The 19,963-nt window shown below is 37.7% G+C and overlaps 3 protein-coding genes and 1 pseudogene across 3 annotated transcripts; 2 read left to right on the forward strand and 2 right to left on the reverse strand.

Annotated features, from left to right (window-relative positions):
- Positions 1-8,411: 8,411 nt before the first annotated feature.
- LOC132132368 (olfactory receptor 10A4-like) lies at positions 8,412-9,440 on the forward strand. Its single transcript, XM_059544741.1, has one exon. The coding sequence runs from the start codon at positions 8,475-8,477 to the stop codon at positions 9,438-9,440; it is 966 nt and encodes a 321-aa protein (XP_059400724.1). The 5' UTR covers positions 8,412-8,474.
- A 3,451-nt stretch (positions 9,441-12,891) lies between these two features.
- On the forward strand, positions 12,892-13,376 carry LOC132132717 (cytochrome c oxidase assembly factor 4 homolog, mitochondrial). The gene has a single exon (XM_059545215.1). It carries the CDS (start codon positions 12,914-12,916, stop codon positions 13,160-13,162), a length of 249 nt encoding a protein of 82 aa, XP_059401198.1. The 5' UTR covers positions 12,892-12,913; the 3' UTR covers positions 13,163-13,376.
- A 782-nt stretch (positions 13,377-14,158) lies between these two features.
- On the reverse strand, positions 14,159-15,157 carry LOC132132716 (olfactory receptor 6N1-like). Its single transcript, XM_059545214.1, has one exon. It carries the CDS (start codon positions 15,137-15,139, stop codon positions 14,159-14,161), a length of 981 nt encoding a protein of 326 aa, XP_059401197.1. The 5' UTR covers positions 15,140-15,157.
- A 411-nt stretch (positions 15,158-15,568) lies between these two features.
- LOC132132369 (olfactory receptor 1496-like) lies at positions 15,569-16,405 on the reverse strand (annotated as a pseudogene).
- Positions 16,406-19,963: the final 3,558 nt, after the last annotated feature.

The following is a 19,963-nucleotide window of genomic DNA, read 5'->3' on the forward strand; positions in this document are numbered from 1 at the left end:
AGGCATGACTTAAGACAAATCTGTAACATAATTATAGCAGAGCTGGGATTAATCCCATCAGGGTCATATCTATAAGGGGCAAGCTGACGTCCTATAAATCCTGAGTCTCGCCCCCAAGCCTGCTTCATTTGCCCATGGTTTAATTACTAGGTTCCTTATGACTGGGTGTTTGATTTTAAAAAAGGTCAGTCGTGCAGCAGCACAACCCTTGATACAAATCCTGTAGGTACTGAGAAGAAAACAAATGTCCTTTGCAAATCTATTTCCCTCCAGGAAGCCCAAATAATTTTTTGTTATGAAGTTTTTTTATTGATGTTCACTGCAATGCTTCTAATGCTTCATTAACCTTTAATTGGTTTCTGTATCCTGCTAAATACAGATACTTGAGAGGCTAAAGTGACTTTAGGCTTTAGTGTTACTGAGATTTGCTTTAAGTTTCTTCTCATATGTTTTCCAGCATGTGGCAAATCAAATTTGTATAACATGATTTTGAGTATATGACTTAAACTACAGCCTGTTTTTCACATAAAGCAATCTAATTAACTTAAAAGATTTAGTATAATGCATACTAATCATACTTTTATGGTACTTTTATGTGAGCTTTGGAGTTTGACAGTTACAATCACTGATCTTTTCATGTTATCCTTGTGTTTTACCAGTGATTACATCATAAGCTTTTGGAAAATAGCAGGATTTGGGCCAACTACTTCTTTCATATTTGTCCTACAAGGCAGTGTTGCTTATTGAGTCATTATAAAAATATTTTTTTTAATTAAAAAGAAGGGCACTATTTTAAGAAAAACTTTAAATTACATTATTTGAGTCCTAATATTCTGGGGAAATAATAATATGATATTTACTCTGGATATTTTATGTTCCTGCAACTTCAGGGGTAATATCTTATTATTTTTCAGAATAATAGTGTTTTGAGGTTTCTCATAATATCACAAAACTAGTGGTGCTGATGCTGGACAAGAAAGTTGCAGGTGTCCATATGTGCTTATAGCATCAGTTCAGGCCTTAGATGAAAAATGGAAAGAATACCTGCTGCCTCAGCATCATTCATCTGTTATATTCAGCTCCTCACAAAGAAGATGAATCCTCTTTCCCACTCAGATATTTTCTATTTCTCACATATGAACATATTAATCGTACATGACCTACTCCAGCCCCCAGTCTCTCAGTGCCTCAGCAGAGTTAGTCACTCTCCGTGTGTAAAGAGTTAGGCCTCTGACTCATAGTCCATTGGCCCTGTAAGCCTGAGTGGAATTCAAAATGACTTTGTATAGTTCACAGCCTCTCTAGAATTGAGGAATCGGTCAAATATTAATGCTGACCGCAGCAAAAAAGAAAAAGAGCAAGGGATAAAGAATGAAACCCATCGAAATAGGCTATTTTCTCTTATAATGGCCAGCCATAGTCTTTTGTGCTCCTCTGGTCTTGTGCCAATTCACTCTCAAACAGCCATTATGATTCTATATTATCTTTTAAACACCAGGAACACATTAGCATAGTACCTACCAAGCAACTAGACATATTTTCAACAGATTATAGAAGTTTGTCAGAAGTTAGCATTCCTTATACACTCTAAATTAATTTTTAAGACAACAAATAATCATAATAGAGTGTTTTTATTTACAGTAAATGCAGTGCTTTAAATGGTTAAAAACAATCTGGCACTTCTTCAAGGAGACAACAAGTTATAGTATTAGCATTATCTCCCATAAGCACTTACTAATTATTGGAATGTCTGTTCATTTGGGATTGTGAAGGTACAGACACATTATTTGAAAATGGTTGTTTTCATCACTCTAATTGAGACTCATTAATATCCCTTTATGTTGACAACTTTGAAGAAAGTGACTGTGGAAAGGAAAACTGGTGACTTTGGGAATTTTGTTAACCAGGCTCTGCTCATTAAGTAACACACACACACACACACACACACACACACACACACACAAACACAAATTATGAAATACAAGTGTTTGTCTTTTATAAAAGGAAATGGGGATGCCATTTGACAAAACAATCGTTTCATCAGCAATTGTGAGGCAAAAGCAGCTTCCATAGAAGATATATTTGAAGGTTTGGAGAGATATTGATGGCAGATGTCAGCTGCTGTTTAATTGGAGTTTCTATTAAAGCAAAATCAAGGTGGCAGATGCAACATCTCATTTATATTCACATCTGATTTTTCTCTCCATACATCACTGCAGCCAACTCGCAATATTTTAAATAATCATAACAGCAGAAAAGCTTATCTCTATCTGATGATCATTGTTAACCTCAGTTGAATTCTTATATTCCAGATCCTACAAACCAAATGAATCTTCTTGTTAATGACTAGGGGCTTTCTCTCTCATTTTCTTTATTTTCATTGAAGTTCTGAGAGTATTATGTCGTCTTTTTGACTGGGGAGATCAATTAACTCGCTCAGAGGACAAGCATTGTTGTGTTTACATTGCGTCTCCTCTAAAGTCATTAGCCATGACCCTCATGAGATGAGAGCAGCCTGGGGTTAATTAGAGCAGAAAGCATTCACACAGACTAGACCTGATTGTTTTTAAGAATCACGTGAATGAGATAAAATAACAAATTAGTCACTAATTTGAGAATCAGGTTGTTTATGGGTGTGTGTTTTTCCCATTGGATTGTCATTTCTTTGTACAGTATGTATACAGTTGGTGTCCATTTACAAGGAGATACATTCTTTTCTAAACTTTACATTTCCAAGTCCAAAAAAAATGGTCATTCAGTTCTGTTTGTCTGACCAATGTCAGACTGGAAACGTTCACTCATCTGGAGAAATGTGACAAATCAAAACAGCTTGATTTAAGACAGTTGGTCAATCCAATATAGCCTCAATCTAGACAGCCCAAATCCCTTATACAGTGGAAGCTTCAATTAAAATAAATGAAGTCTTGATCAGTGTTGGGGGTAAAGCAATGCAAGTAACGTAATCAGATTACTTTTCAAGTAACTAGTAAAGTAATGCATTACTCTTTAATTGTACAAAAAATATCTGAGTTACTTTTTCAAATAAGTAACTACCCATTTATTGCCTGACAGCTCTCCCATCCCCATGTTGAGAGAAATCGGCAGTAAGTGCAGAGGTGTTGTGTGTGCTGTGTTGTTACTGTAGTTCTGTAGTGTCTTTGCTGCTGACCTTCAATTATCCAATTCAAACATAATGTTACGCAAAAATTACTTTAGATAAACATATCATTTGTGTTTTTTTATTTAAAAAGTGGATTATGAAGATAAAAAAACAAAGGACTGGAAATGCCTTTTATATTACATTAAGACATGTCTATGGTGATGTGTTTTACTGTAACAGCACTGTTTGTTCATGAAGTGTTATGATTCTCAAATGAAACAGTGCTTTCAGGCATCTCAAAAAAGTTTCAGGATTGATTTAACACATCAAGAAATTAAGCCATTTTAGGACTTGTGCTGAAACAACTTTATTATGCAGTCTCTTTTTCTTCCTCAGTCAGGTTTAGGTTGTTTATGTGTGTCCTTTTACATGTGGCACATACTGAAGCATTTACAAGGAGATTTTCTGTCTGTATGACGGGAACACACTGCATGATTTTTAAAATAGTCGGATCGCTGTTCATTTCACACTACACAACTGTCTGGGGAATCATCTAGTTGCTGTTGTGTGCTCATATTACACATTTTTTTAGTGGAAGAATCGCTGACAACTCTGTCTTGTACACAAATGTTTCACAACCAAACACATGCAAGAACTGATATAGAAAATAATGTAAGAGCACACAGTTCTTGTTGGAGACATTATTTCTTTCTGTTAAAAATTGTAGCCAGGAGGAAGCTTGCGATACAAGCACTGATTTGCAGTGTAAAATAAAAATAAAAAAGGAAGAATATGATGGAGTAAATGGTTGCCTGCTAAAGTCATGCTTGTTGATGTTCTGTTGCAAGTTTATGACTCTGAACTTTGATGTAATTTCCAGTCAAAACACATTTCACACTGCATGAGTCATGGACAGATATTTAGCATGCCTAAATATCTGAGGAGCATTAAGGGCAAATTTGTGCTTCACTCTGACAATACGCACTGCACAACTGTCAAAAAACTGTTGGCGAGTAATAATCGTTGCTGAAATCGTGCAGTGTGGTTGGCGCCAATAGCCTTGTGGGCAGAGGGGACCCGAGTTTGAGTCCCAGCTCATGGTCCTTTCCCAATCCTGTCCCCCTTCTCTCTATCCCATTTGTTTTCTGTTAATATATAATGTCCTATTTATTAAAAAAAAGGCAAAAATGTACCTTTAAAAAAAATTGTGTAGTGTGTACCCAACATAACAAGTCATTATATACGCGTTTGGCCATCTTTGGGTATCAACAGCACCTTTGAATCTCATTCAGTTACGGTTACCTACCCTTTTAAAATACATTTTGTAGTTGTCTATCGACCCCCAGGACCACTGGGTAACTTTTTGGATGAATTAGATGTGTTGCTCTCAACCTTTTCTGAGGATGGTACTCCCCTAGTTATGCTTGGAGATTTCAACATCCATCTAGATAAACCTCTGTTTGCTGATTTACACACTCTGCTTGCCTCTTTTGATCTCAACCGAGTGTCAACTACTGCTACTCACAAATCAGGCAACCAACTGGACCTTATTTATACACGACGCTGCTCTACTGATCATGTTCTGGTTACTCCACTGCACACGTCGGATCACTTCCTCCTCACTCTTAACCTCATCATGGTCCCTGACACATCACTTACCCCTCCACATGTCATCTTTCGACGTAACCTACGCACACTTTCACCCTCCCGGCTATCTGCAATGGTTTCATCTTCACTTCCTTCCCCTAAACTGTTTGCATCTTTGGATGCTAACAGTGCTACTGATACTTTCTGCTCCACTCTTACAGTACATCTTGTTTAGACACTGTTTGCCCCTTATCTTCCAGGCCAGCCCGTAACACCCCTTTTGCCCCTTGGTTATCTGATGTTCTATGCGAACACCGTTCTAAGCTTAGAGCTGCTGAAAGGGTGTGTAGCGCAAGTCCAAAAATACTACTGACCTTAATGTGTATCAGTCACTCCTATCTTCTTTCTCTGCTAATGTCTCCACTGCTAAAAAGACATACTACCATAACAAAATTAACAATTCGTCTAACTCTCGCATGGTTTTTAAAACATTTTCCTCACTTTTTTGTCCTCCTCCTCCCCCTCCTGCTTCATCTCTAATAGCTTACGACTTTGCAACGTTTTTCATTAATGAAATTAAACACATTAGTGCACAATTTTTTCCACACCACAATCAGTTAAGCTCATATCACCAGCAAACTTACACTCATTTATATCCATCTCTTCACTCTCTGAGGCAGAAGTCTCAAAATTCATCCTTTCTAATCACCCTACTACTTGCCCGCTTGATCCTATTCCATCTCATCTCCTTCAAGCCATTTCTCCTGCAGTTGTACCTGCACTCACTCACATCATCAACACATCCCTTCACACTGGTGTTTTTCCCTCATCATTTAGACAGGCACGTATAACTCCACTACTTAAGAAACCCAACCTCAACCCATCTCTTTTAGAGAACTACAGACCAGTTTCCCTTCTTCCTTTCATTGCAAAAACACTTGAACGAGCTGTGTTCAACCAAGTCTCTACATTTCTCACACACAACATTACATTTCTCCTTGACAGCAACCAATCTGGCTTCAAAAGTGGACATTCAACTGAGACAGCCTTGCTCTCAGTTGTTGAAGCTCTAAGACTGGCAAGAGCAGAATCCAAATCTTCAGTACTTATTCTGCTTGATCTGTCCGCTGCTTTTGACACGGTTAACCACCAGATGCTCCTATCAACCCTACTGGCAAAAGGCATCTCAGGAACCACACTTTAATGGTTTGAGTCTTACCTATCAGATAGGTCCTTCAAAGTATCTTGGAGAGGTGCGGTGTCCAAGTCACAACATCTAACTACTGGAGTGCCTCAGGGCTGAGTTCTTGGACCACTTCTCTTCTCTGTCTACATGACATCATTAGGTTCTGTCATTGAGAAACATGGCTTTTCATACCACTGCTATGCTGATGACACTCAACTCTACCTCTCATTCCATCCTGATGATCCGACGGTAGCTATTCGCATCTCAGCTTGTCTAACAGACATTTCTTCATGGATGATGGATCATCACCTTCAACTCAACCTTGCCAAGACAGAACTGCTTGTGATTCTAGCAAATCCATCGTTTCATCACAATTTCACCATCAAGTTAGTCACATAAACCATAACTCCTTCAAAAACAGCGAGAAGCCTTGGAGTTATGATTGATGATCAGCTGACTTTCTCAGACCATATTGCTAAAACTGTCCGATCCTGCAGATTTGCTTTATTCAACATCAAGAAGATCAAGCCCTTTCTTTCGGAACATGCTGCACAACTCCTTGTTCAAGCTCTTGTTCTGTCCAGGCTGGACTATTGCAATGCCCTCTTGGCAGGTCTTCCAGTCAATTCTATCAAACCTTTACAATTAATTCAGAACGCGGCAGCAAGATTAATTTTTAATGAGCCAAAAAGAATACACGTCACACCTCTGTTTATCAATTTGCACTGGCTTCCAATAGCTGCTCGCATAAAATTCAAGGCATTGATGTTTGCCTACAAAACTACCACTGGCTCTGCACCCATTTACCTAAATTTGTTACTTCAGACTTATGTGCCCTCTAGAAGCTTGCGTTCTGCAAGTGAACGTCGCTTGATTGTGCCATCCCAAAGAAGCACAAAGTCACTTTTACGGACTTTTAAATTAAATGTTCCCTCCTGGTGGAATGACCTCCCCAACTCAATCCGGGCAGCTGAGTCCTTAACCATCTTCAAGAATCGGCTTAAAACACATCTCTTCCATCTTTATTTGACCCTCTAACTTTAACACTCACTATTCTAATTCTATTCTTAAAAAAAATCTAACTACCTTTCTAATCTTTTTGTATTCTATTTTCTTTTCATTTATTATGCAATTGTATGTGTGTGTGTGTGTGTAAAGATCTCTAACACTAGCTTGCTCTATTCTTTTTTTTCTGTTTATTATTCTGTATCTGTTTTCTTTTTATTTATTATATTATTTAAAATCCCATGCTACGTGTACTGTGCTAACCTAACTGAGACTTGTTATAGCACTTATATATCATTGCTCTTTTTGTTGTTTTTGATTACTTCCACTGTCCTCATCTGTAAGTCGCTTTGGATAAAAGTGTATGCTAAATGAATAAATGTAAATGTAAATGTAATTATAACATTCTGTTTCCTGTTTGTCTGAACACTGTCAGACTTAAAACTGAAATACATTAAAATGATTATTTCACAAGTTTGTCTGCCCATCCAGTCTTGATGGTTAATAGTTAACATACTTGGCCTGCTTAAACGAGTTTAAATACTATTCAAATTAGGAAATTATGTCTATGGTGATGTGTTTTACCCTGGCAGCACTGTTTGCATTATTAGCATTATTATTAATGTAGCATTATTATTTCCAAATGAAACGGTGCCTTCAGGCATCTCAAATTCATTCATTTTAAATGACTCCAAATTTACAGCAACAGCTTGATATCTCTAAATCTACTTATTATGATACAAAGAAAGGGTTTCAGGATTAATGTCAATTTAACACCTCAATCAGTCAAGCTGTGTAAATTGTAAAGCTGTGTTCATACATCACTGAAGTGCAGTAGTGTTAAGTTATTCTCTTTTCTCAGTCTTCACTTGCACATCTGGTATCTTCTAAAGAATGCCTTGCTTGTGTTTTATCATTTTTGTTAATTCTTAGATTTTTATTTATTTATTTGGTTTTACTTCATATTATAAAATGAATGTTTTTAAAGTATTTCAATCTTAGGTTTTTGTTATATGATTTTCCCACTGGTGTGTTATTTAGTTCATAATGCCGCCTTTGAATTATGCCTCCGGGGATTTTTGTTGTTAAAAAAACGAACACAAAAAATAAACAGACTAATTAGTTACACCATCATTAATCTCACATTAATGAAGTAAAAATCACTAATGAATGTCTTTTCTCTCAAGACAATTAGATACAGTAGCAGAGGTTATTTTCTGTTTAATGATACCTCTGGAGGAAAAACTGGCTAATATATTGGCCAAAATGTTCTCAAGTTCACATTCAGGATTCACAGTGATCCAGAACTGCGAAGCAAAGACAAAACCCGTGGTTTGTTATCCACAAACCTCTACAACATTTTTTTCATGTATGTGTTAATGATAATCAATCACTGTAATATGTTAAATGTAGTAAGTTTCTTTGTCATATTTCTGGTTGAATGTCATAAGGGCTTATGTCCTCAAATAACACAGACGTTAAAGGTGATTTGTGAAGCACAGACTGTTTTTGACTGTTTTTCGCAGGTATTTGGTTTCTCTCTCACAAAAAGCAAAGCACACTGCAAGGAAGCTGGGTCGTAAGAAAAGGACGACCATGCAAAATGCCAGCAACTCCATCATTCAGCCTGCAGGATTTTACATTGTTGCCTTGAGTTCAATGTCTTACAGTAATATCTATGTCATGTTCCTCACTGTGGTTTACGTGATCACAATCACGTGCAATGTATTTCTGATCACCATCATTTTCTATGACCACCGTCTGCATGTCCCAAAGTTCATGGCCGTTGGTAATCTGGCTTTGGTTGATCTTATTCTCAGCACTTCTCTTGTGCCTGGCATGATTAAGACTTACATTCTTCTAGACAATTTTGTGCCATTTAAACTGTGCCTTCTGCAAATGTACACTTACTATACTTTTTTATCCCTTGAACCATTTTCCTTATGTATTCTTTCTTATGACAGGTTCATTGCGATCTGTTTCCCTTTAAGACAGGAATCTATAAACACAAACACCAGAATGGCTTATTTAATCAGTGCAGTTTGGTTCTTTTCTATTGTTATAATTCTCTATGCTGTTACATCCATCCCAACCCTGTCCTTTTGTGGCTCTCTTGAGGTCCACAGCTATTTTTGTGATTACGCTCCTGTTTTAGTTCTTGCTTGTGGTGACACGACACCTCAATGGAACTATGCCACTGCTTTAACTATGCTCTTCATTACTGTACCTTTGGTTTTTATTTTCTTGACCTACATCGGTATACTGACTGCTGTATTCAGAATGAAAAATCATCAGAGCCGTTATAAGGCGCTGGCCACGTGCACAGAGCACCTTATATTAGTGGCTCTTTTCTTCATTCCTATTGTAATCATCTTCAGTTTTACATTTTTTGGAATTATTTGGAACCCCAATGTAGGTCTGGTGAGCTTGTGTTTGTCATCCCTCCTCACACCGTGCGTGAATCCCATCCTCTACTCACTGAAAACTAAAGAGATTCGAAGCAGGATTCATTCTTTGTTGACCCAGAGACTGTCTGTTCATCCTCTAAGAAATGTACTTTAATGTAGAACATAAATGTGGTTGAAGTGTAAAGTGCTGAGATTATTTATAATATTGTCTTGGAGGCTTTCTGTAATGCTTTTGTGACTGTATTATACTGTGTTTATATTAAAATGCATTGTTTTTCTACAAAATCTTTCTCTGCAGTTATCTTGTAAATACTAACATACTTTTAACATACTAATTTGTATTATTTAATTATAAAGAACACAATACATGTTTTCTTTCATTGTGCAACATCTCTGTATGTTGCACAAGAAAAGAAATTACAATGAAGTGTGCATGCAAGCATGGTCATTCTCAAAGTTCATACATAATATAAGATTGGGTGGAGAGAAACAATATATACTAAGTGTGATAAAACAACAATATTCTGTATTCACAAAATGTTCACACCTGAGAAATAGCTGCCTTTACATTATCACCACTCATAAAACCAATTATTTCTTTTTAATATTAGCACTGTTTAAAATGTTCCTTCTGTGTATCCACAATTTTTTTTTAAAGCTGCTTGGTCTGCAAAGTGCAAAGATGCTGCCAGTTTTACTTGCAGGCCTGCCTATTTGAACAAGGTCATTGCTTTAATAAGACTGGCAAATTAGTCACTTTGGCATTGTTGTCTTAATTTAGAGAGAATTGGGTTATTTGGGGAGTCATAAGGTTGTTTATGAGTGTGTGTTTATCCCATTGGATTGTAATTTCTTTATACATTATGTATAAAACAGGTGTCCAAGGAGATGGCTGCGTTTTGTTCAAAGATTGGGAATGTTCAATATGTTAACGGTTTGTCTGACCAATGCAGACTTGAAACTATAGCTCGTCTGAAGAAGCTGTATCCACTCAAAACACCAGGAATTAAGAGAAGTGGTCAACCCAATAGCCTCTGGACAAATCAGCAGAGTTCAAATCAGCAGAAGATTTGATTACAATGTATGAAGTCCTGATTATGGGTTATCGACGCTAATTAAACATTTTCTTAAGCATTTAAGAAAAGTGGGTTATGTGTATAAAAACATGAAGAGCTTTAAAATTGAATTTTATTTTGCTCTCTAAATTGAGACAGCTTTCTGTGGTAGTGTGTTTTTCCTGTTTGCAGCACTGTTTATATATGAATCATTCTCAAATGAAACAGTGCCTTCAGAAGTGTCATTAATTGAGTTTAAACTAGCTACTCAGAAATTACAGCCACAGCTTGATATTTTTAAATGCAATTATTGAAAGAAAGAAAATATGTTTCTGGAAATTTTGTTACACTATTTGTCAAACTTCACTGAAGTGATTTTTCTCAGTCTTCCTCTATCACATTCATGTCTGGCATCTCCTGAAGCATACAGGATTGTCCTATGATTTATAGAATTTTAAAATTAAATATGTGTACTGTTATATACAGTATGCAATGTCACCACAACTGTTTGTTTGTTTGTTTTTTTGTCAGAGACAGGGACTGTTCATGGAAGGAAAGAGGAACACAGCAAAATACGGAGACATTCTAAATGAAAACCTGGTCTAAAAAGCTAAAGATCTCAGACTAGGCCAAATGTTGAAAATTTTTGGTTTGGAAATGTTTTCAATAAAATTTATTACATAAATACATAAATAAAACAACCCTATATCAGTTATCCCTCTGGGCTTCTTCGTAAATGGGTCACACTTAGCTTCCTCCCGCCCGAAAACGGGCGAAGCCTTAAAATTGTACTTTACTTTTTCCCAGGATAACCAAAATCAAATATATTTTTGTTCTATAATGTTTTCTGATTATTATTTAGAATTTTTAGAATTTTTTATGATACTTTGAATTAATTATATAATTTTTATGAGCTATTTTTTCCATTAGAATTAATATATCATTTTTTATTTTTTATTTATTAAAAAAAAATTCAATAAATGCAGCATTTCACATCAAAATAGAGTGCCAGCCTAAAAGAAAAAATGTTCCAGGAGAAGAACTTCATCTAGTGGCTTTAAAAAATAGCCACTTTTGTGTAATGTCCTGTACCAGCCTGTAGGCTGTCTATAGCTTCCTATATATCCTATATAGAAAGGCTTTTTGATTCCTTTTGTTGTTTTAGACATGATTTCTCTATCTTATTCGTTTTTTTATTTAGATATACATTTAGATATTCTAAAAGATGATTACTTTATTTTCTTAACAAAAATGTTTAGATAAGTATCAGGTTTTGCATTATGATTACAATCAAACTATAGCATTTGGTTAGAAAGGGAACACAATGTGTGTGTGTGTGAGTGAATGTGTGTGTGTGAGTGAATGTGTGTGTGTGTGTGTGTGTGTGTGTGTGTGTGTGTGTGTGTGTGTGTGTGTGTGTGTGTGTGTGTGCGTGTGTGTGTGTGTGTGTTGCATTTGAGCGAGAGTCTCTTTTTGTATTTTTTATTTATTTATTTTTGCATATTCTCAAAATTTGCTGTTGCAGTCTTACCAGTCTCTCTCTTTCTCTCTCTCTCTCTCTCTCTCTGTGTGTGTGCGTGTGTGCATTTGAGCAAGTTTTTTTTTTCATTTATTGATTTTATGTGGAATATTCTACAAATTTGCTGTTGCAGTCGCCAGTTTATCTGTGTATGTGTATGTGTGTTTGTGTGCGTGGGTGTGTGTGTGTGTGTGTGTGGGGGGGGGGGGGGGGGTCTTATTTGCACTCTTGATGTTCTAGAGTGTCACCCCTTCATTGCTGTACACTTTTTTTCAGCACAGTTGCTGATCTGTAGCTTGTACCACCAAAAGTTTCTCTGAGTTTTCCTATTTTTTCGTATTTCCCATTCATTTCCTATGTCGCCCGTTTTCGGGCGGGAGGAAGCTAAGTGTGACTTTTTTTATGACCCTTTAACATATCAGAATCATCTCCTTGATTTTTTTGTGTGTTCATATAGGTAATACAACAAAAGTCACCAAGTTTCATCCCCATCCGATGAAGCAAAAAAATTAAACATTTCAAAACGTTCAAGTTTTCGCCCGTTTTCGGGCGAAGAAGCCCAGAGGGTTAAACAGTGCTATCGTGGCTGCTATGTGTGACGTGACAAGCATGACCAAACCCCACACGTGCACCCTCAAAAACACGAGTTAATGACGCCCTGACTGAATTCACTAGAGGTGTCGTGACTTTACGATTAAAATTGTCTGATACAACACTGCCATCTAGTGGTTGACATCTACTGTCATTTTACCTCATGGACTCGGACCCTTAAAAATGTAACACATTTCCTGTTCATGGTAAGAAATGTTCCCGACTAGACAAGTTATGAAACCTTCCTGAAGCTCTTGAAATCTTAACACTGCAAAGGCAAGTTTATTTAAATAAAGTTTTGAGTTTTGCTACACAAACACGAGCGTGTAAGACGATCTGAATACTGATTGTACGAGCGGGTTGTTTGTTTTTTATTTAATACAGCTTTTTAGTGGTATTACCTTTAAAACTTTCGTCGTTACTTATTATAACACATTTTAAATTATAATTGAAATTATTAGGATGACATCGACTCCATCCCCTCACAACCGGAGCAGGAGTGAGGAAGAGGATGATCCATTGGACGGGATGATCTCCAGGACAGGCTGTGCTGAGCTGCACTATGCTCTTCAGGACTGTATGGCTGAGCACCAGGACTGGAGGAAGTGTCAGACTGAGGTTCAGAAGTTTAAGGAGTGCATGACCACCTACCAGAACACTCGCAAAGAGCAGCTCCTGAAACAAAAGACTTCTGCCACACAATCTGCCTGACACACAGGCCTCTGAGACAGTGCTGCACAATAAAACATTCATCTCGCTTTCCTGAAAAAAAGGTGTAGTGTGAAGATTGTCTTTCAAGAGTGCATTGAAATGTTTCATGATATATGAAGGTGTGATTGTGTAGTACGTTTTAATGTATGTTTATATGCTTAAAAACATGGTTGCTACACTTTTACTTTAATAAAACCATGGTTAATTTTCGTAAGACTAGTTGTTATCTGCTAGTATTCTTTTCCAAGTAATGTGTAATGAGCACTAAACAAACACTTTTTTTATTTATTTTTTTTAAGCGTTTTACATGTTTTTGTCTCATAGTTATGTCTTCATGATGAAGTACTTTGGTCTATTAGAATATATATATATATATATATATATATATATATATATATATATATATATATATATATATATATATATATATACATATATATTTTGTTAATCTTTATTTAACCTTTTAATTTTTTTTTTTTTTAACACTGACCGTTTGAAGGCTGCAACAACACGCTACTCACATTTTACGTGCTTCTCTTGAGTTCTGATGCTCCCGTAGACTGGTTACCACTCTCAATGCAAGCATCTTCTCTAATATAATATAATATAACTATATTAAACTATATTAAAACATTCATACACATTAATATATTATCCTTTAGTTTCTTTATTGTTTTTGCATACAAATAATTTTTCAATTTAGACTGCCATTATTGAAGCTTAACATTTTTGTAAGTTAAATTCAGATTTTGAAATAAAATTTCCTTCGTCTTATCATTAGAGGCTACAAAAAAAAAAGAGCCACACTAAATCAGTGCAAATATTTTTATTTGAGCACTGTGATGGTTAATTCTGATCACATATGAGGAATTTAATTATAATCAAAGTATATAGCTTTTTCTGATATTTATATGCAATTAAGGACATTGTCTTTCATACAATCTTAAAACAAACAAAACCATAAAGGACAAAATGTGAAAAGACAAGCACCTATATTTATTTTCTCTGTTTCACATTTCTTTTTATAACAGTGTTTACCTTGCTGCGTTTGTAGAGTTCTTTTATGGATTGCATGACCTCCTCTGTCTTTAGAGCGTATATGATGGGATTCAGCATAGGGGGTATTATTTGGGTCAGTGAATTGTTAATAATCCGAGCGTTTAGATCAATAGATGTTGAGATGGATTTAACATATACACTTAAAATTGGGAGATAAAAAATTGCCACTAACACAAGATGTGAGGTGCAGGTTTTCATGGCTTTAATGCGATCAGCACCATGAGCAATCTTAAGCAATGCTGCAGCAATGCACAAATATGAGAGGCTTATCAATATCACTGGCAGACAAATTAGGAGAATAAATAAAATATATGCCATTAGATAATTTATGGAATTACTGTTACAGGAAAGACTGATGACGGGGCCGTGATCACAGAAATAGCTATTGACCACAGTAGACCAACAAAAAGAGAGTCTGTTGACTAATCCCACAAGTACAGCAAATAAAGTCATAGAAAAAATCCACATACCACCTATAATGAGTGACATTGATGTTTTGGTAATAACTGCATGATACCGTAGAGGAAAACAAATAGCAACAAGTCTGTCATAAGCCAAGGCAAGCAGTGTCAAAGACTGAATGTTCATGAAATGAAACACAAAAAACATATTCATCAAGCATGCTTCATATGAAATGTCCTGGTGCTCAAGTAAAAACATGTCTATGAGTTTTGGAATCAAAGCTGAGCTTCCACACAGATCAGAAAGGGCCAGATTAAAGACAGCAATGTATTTGGCTGTGTGAAGTCTGCGGGCCAAATATATGATACACATGATAAGTGAATTCCCCAAAACGGTCACAGCATATACAAAACACAAAAACACATAGTAGTATTTTGCATGTGGGATATTAGAAAAGCCATTGATGAAGAATGTTGCAGGGCGAACAAAGGTCACATTTGCAGAGTTTGAATGCATTGAAGTCAAGCTGCCTGTTGTGAGGACTGTTGTGTTACCTGTGATAAAGAACTCTTTTTAGATAAACACTCAATAACAGACTATTAAAATAATTATTTCAGTGTATCAGTCAATATTGCTAGGCACTATGATTCCTATCAGCCTCCCTAAACAATTATTCCAATTAAATATTACAATACAGATTAATATGGTAAGGATTTCTGTACATAGTTTACATGAAATTTAAACATAAAATTAGACTGGCACAAGATTAAAGATGCTGCACTTACAGTTTATACTTCAAGTATCACAAAACAAACACTTTCATATTTAGTTATTTTATAATTATTTTAAAGAATTCAATACAAAAATCACACTGCTACTAACATTATAACTAGAACACAGTTAGTATAGTAAAACATGATTTTCATTATTTCATAATTTTATTTTTTATTCTTTTTTGATAAGCATTTTCACAGACATCAAGTGCTTTGTCATGATAAGGTTAAGCACTAAAGAAAGCATAGATGTCAGAGAAAGAATAATTATAGTGTTGGTGCTTAAAAGGACATGAAAGACATTTGTTAAGCAGATGGGCACATCAAATACAGCCACTACTATTAAATGAGCAGTACATGTCTTTTTGGCTCTTTGACGGTCATGTGGAGTTGTGAACAATGTTACAGCTATGCATGTATATGAAAAGATAATACAAAAAAACTGGAAACACAATGACCACCTGAAACAGAACACGCATGCTGACGCAGCTTGGGAAATTTGACCCAAGATCACAAAAATGAATGATTATGACACTAGTTCTGCAAAATGAAAGTCTGCTCATGTTTGTGTGCATTAGTGCTAGCATCCACAAAGCAGCAATTATAACAAGCATTGATCTGTTGGTTACAATCACATGATACATAATAGCTACTAATCTGTCAAAAGACAGAACAGTGAGAGTTAGTGAATGAACTAAAACAAATAACATATTGGAGAGTATGTTACACAAGCACAATCCATACGAAATCAACTGATTCCCAAACAAAACTGCATCCAGTTGCTGAGGGATTTTAGTAATACTCTCAATGATAAATTAAAGACAGAGATATATTTAGGAGTGTGAAGATTTCTGTCCGTAATGATAACAAACATCAGACAGGTGTTTCCTAGAAAAGAAATAAAGTAGGCAATTAAGAGGAATAAATAAAAGTATCTCATGTGAGGCATACCAGAGAATCCAGCAGACAAGAAGGAAATATTCCTGCTTCCAGTGACCTCTTGAATCATCTTTTTTTCATCCTGTCTGGGCAGAAAAGCAGAATGCGAAAAGGTTTAAAAACAATATTAATGTTAATGAATAGTTAATATGATATACTTACAGTAAGGTCTTGCGAATGTTTGCCTGGCCTGCAGGGTTTCCCTAATGCATTATATACTGAATGAAGAGATTGTCAATCCCTTCAGTCTATCAATATAACATTCTACACCAATGGCACACCTCCATAGAGCGTTCATCCTGCCAATCAAATTACAGCTCTGACAACGTCAAAGACAGTTAATGTATTGTTCTAGGTTGTACTGCCATTATTTCTTGGCCCACATCTTGGGCTAAATTTATACATCTCATGTGAATAGAGCGAACAATTTTACAGTTATTTTCATTGTTATTTTAGGAATAAAATCTATTGTAAAAGTAGGCAAATTGTACATCAGGGTTATTCAAATCTTGTCCTGGAGAGCCAATGCACTGCAGCGTTTAGCTCTAACCCTGATCAAACACACTTATCTGTGATTTTCTTATGATCCTGAAGACACTGAATAGCATTCTCAGGTGTGTTTGATCAGGGTTAGAGCTAAACTCTTGGAATAAGAGAAAAACAGACTAATATTAGAGTATATGCCAATCTTCTAATGATGTAGCAAGTACATTGGGTGTTATGGGAAGTGTTCCCGTTTCCGGTTTACTTATTTAATGCAGCCTAAAAATCCTTTAACACATTTGGATATTAGAAGCGTATTAGTGTGTTATGTGTAAGCCAAGTTAAAGAGATGGGTCTTTAATCTAGGTTTAAAATGCAAGAGTGTGTCTGCCTTTCGAACAATGTTAGGTAGGTTATTCCAGAGTTTAGGCGCTAAATAGGAAAAGCATCTGCAGCCGCAGTTGATTTTGATATTCTGGGTATTATCAAATTGCCTGAGTTTTGAGAATGCAGCGGATGTGGAGGACTATAATGTAACAAGAGCTCGTTCAAATACTGAGGTGCTAAACCATTCAGGGCTTTATAAGTAATAAACAAAATTTTAAAAACTATATGATGTTTGATAGGGAGCCAGTACAGTGTTGACAGAACCAGGCTAATATGGTCATACTTCCTGGTTCTAGTAAGAACTTTAGCTGCTGCATTTTGGACTAACTGAATTTGTTTATTAAGCATGCAGAACATCCAACCAGTAAAGCATTACAATAATCTAACCTTGAGGTCATAAACGCATGGATTAACATTTCTGCATTTGACATTGAGAGCATAGGCTGTAATTTAGATATATTTTTGAGATGGAAAAATGCAGTTTTACAAATGCTAGAAACGTGGCTTTCTAAGGAAAGATTGCTATCAAATAGCACACCTAGGTTACTAAATGATGATAAAGAATTGACAAAGCAACCATCAAGTCTTAGACAGCATTCTAGGTTATTACATGCAGAGTTTTTAGGTCCTATAATTAACACCTCTGTTTTTTCAGAATTTAGCAGTAAGAAATTACTCGTCATCCAGTTTTTTATATTGACTATGCATTCCGTTAGTTTTTCAAATTGGTATTACCAGCATAACAGTGAAAGCTAACACTGTGATTCCTGATGATATCTCCCAAGGGTAACATGTAAAGCGTGAAGAGTAACGGCCCTAGTACTGAGCCTTGAGGCACTCCATACTGCACTTGTGATCGATATGATACCTCTTCATTCTAAAAAGAAAACAAAAGAGATTCAAAGCAGGATTCATTCTTTGTTGACCCAGAGACTGTCTGTTCATCCTCTAAGAAATGCACTTTAATGTAGAACATAAATGTGGTTGAAGTGTAAAGGGCTGAGATTATTTATAATATTGTCTTGGAGGCTTTCTGTAATGCTTTTGTGATTGTATTATACTGTGTTTATATTAAAATGCATTGTTTTTCTACAAAATCTTTCTCTGCAGTTTTCTTGTAAATACTTGTAAAAAAACATACTTTTAACATACTAATTTGTATTATTTAATTATAAAGAACACAATACATGTTCCCCTTCTTGAACTGCCACCTTAACGTGGTGGAGGGGTTTGAGTATCCGAATGACCCTAGGAGCTATGTTGTCCGGGGCTATATGCCCCTGGTAGGGTCTCCCAAGGCAAACAGGTCCTAGGCGACGGGTCAGACTAAGAGCGGTTCAGAAACCCCTTATGAAGAGATTAAATCATAGGACCGTGACGTCGCCCGGTATGGCACAGCCGGGGCCCCACCCTGGAGCCAGGCCAGGGGTTGGGGCTCGTATGCGAGCGCCTGGTGGCCGGGCCTCCCCCCACGGGGTCCGGCCGGGCTCAGCCCGAAGGAGCGACGTGGGGCCGCCTTCCCGTGGGCTCACCACCTACAGGAGGGACCGTAAGGGACTGGTGCTTAGAGAATCGGGCGGCAGTCGAAGGGGGGGTGCCTCGACAGCCCGATCCCTGGACACGGAAACTAGCTCTGGGGACGTGGAACGTCACCTCACTGGCGAGGAAGGAGCCCGAGATTGTGCGTGAGGTTGAGAGGTTCCGACTAGCGATAGTCGGGCTCACCTCTATGCACAGCTTGGGCTCTGGAACCACACTCCTCGAGAGAGGATGGACTCTTCACCACTCTGGAGTTGCCCATGGTGAGAGGCGGTGGGCTGGTGTGGGTTTGCTTATAGCCCCCCAGCTCAGCTGCCATGTGTTGGAGTTTACCCCGGTGAACGAGAGGGTCGCTTCCCTGCGCCTTCGGGTCGGGGATAGGTCTCTAACTGTCGTTTGTGCCTACGGGCCGAACGGCAGTGCAGAGTACCCGGCCTTCTTGGAGTCTCTGGGAGGGGTGCTGGAAAGTGCTCCGACTGGGGACTCCGTCGTTTTACTGGGGGACTTCAACGCCCACGTGGGCAACGACAGTGACACCTGGAGGGGCGTGATTGGGAGGCCTCCCTGGGAAAGTCTATGCCAGGGTACTGGAGAGGAGAATCCGGCCAATAGTAGAACCTCGGATTCAGAGGAACAGTGTGGTTTTCGTCCAGGCCGTGGAACACTGGACCAGCTCTATACCCTCTACAGGGTGCTGGAGTGTTCATGGGAGTTTGCCCAACCAGTCCACATGTGCTTTGTGGATTTGGAGAAGGCATTCGACTGTGTCCCTCGCGGTGGCCTGTGGAGGGTGCTCCGGGAGTATGGGGTCCGGGGCCCTTTGCTAAGGGCTATCCGGTCCCTGTACGACCGAAGCAGGAGCTTGGTTCGTATTGCCAGCAGTAAGTCAGACTTGTTCCCGGTGCGTGTTGGACTCCGGCAGGGCTGCCCTTTGTCTCGATTTCGTCTCTGCTCTTTGCGGATGATGTTGTCGTGTTGGCCTCATCAAGCCAGGACCTTCAGCATGCACTGGGACGGTTTGCAGCCGAGTGTGAAGCGGCTGGGATGAGAATCAGCACCTCCAAATCCGAGGCCATGGTCCTCAGTCGGAAAAGGGTGGCATGCCCACTTCAGGTTGGTGGAGAGTTCCTGCCTCAAGTGGAGGAGTTTAAGTATCTTGGGGTCTTGTTCACGAGTGAGGGAAGGATGGAACGGGAGATTGACAGACGGATCGGTGCAG

This window comes from Carassius carassius, chromosome 49 (genome assembly GCF_963082965.1).
Source record: "Carassius carassius chromosome 49, fCarCar2.1, whole genome shotgun sequence".
In the NCBI taxonomy this organism is placed as follows: domain Eukaryota; kingdom Metazoa; phylum Chordata; class Actinopteri; order Cypriniformes; family Cyprinidae; genus Carassius; species Carassius carassius.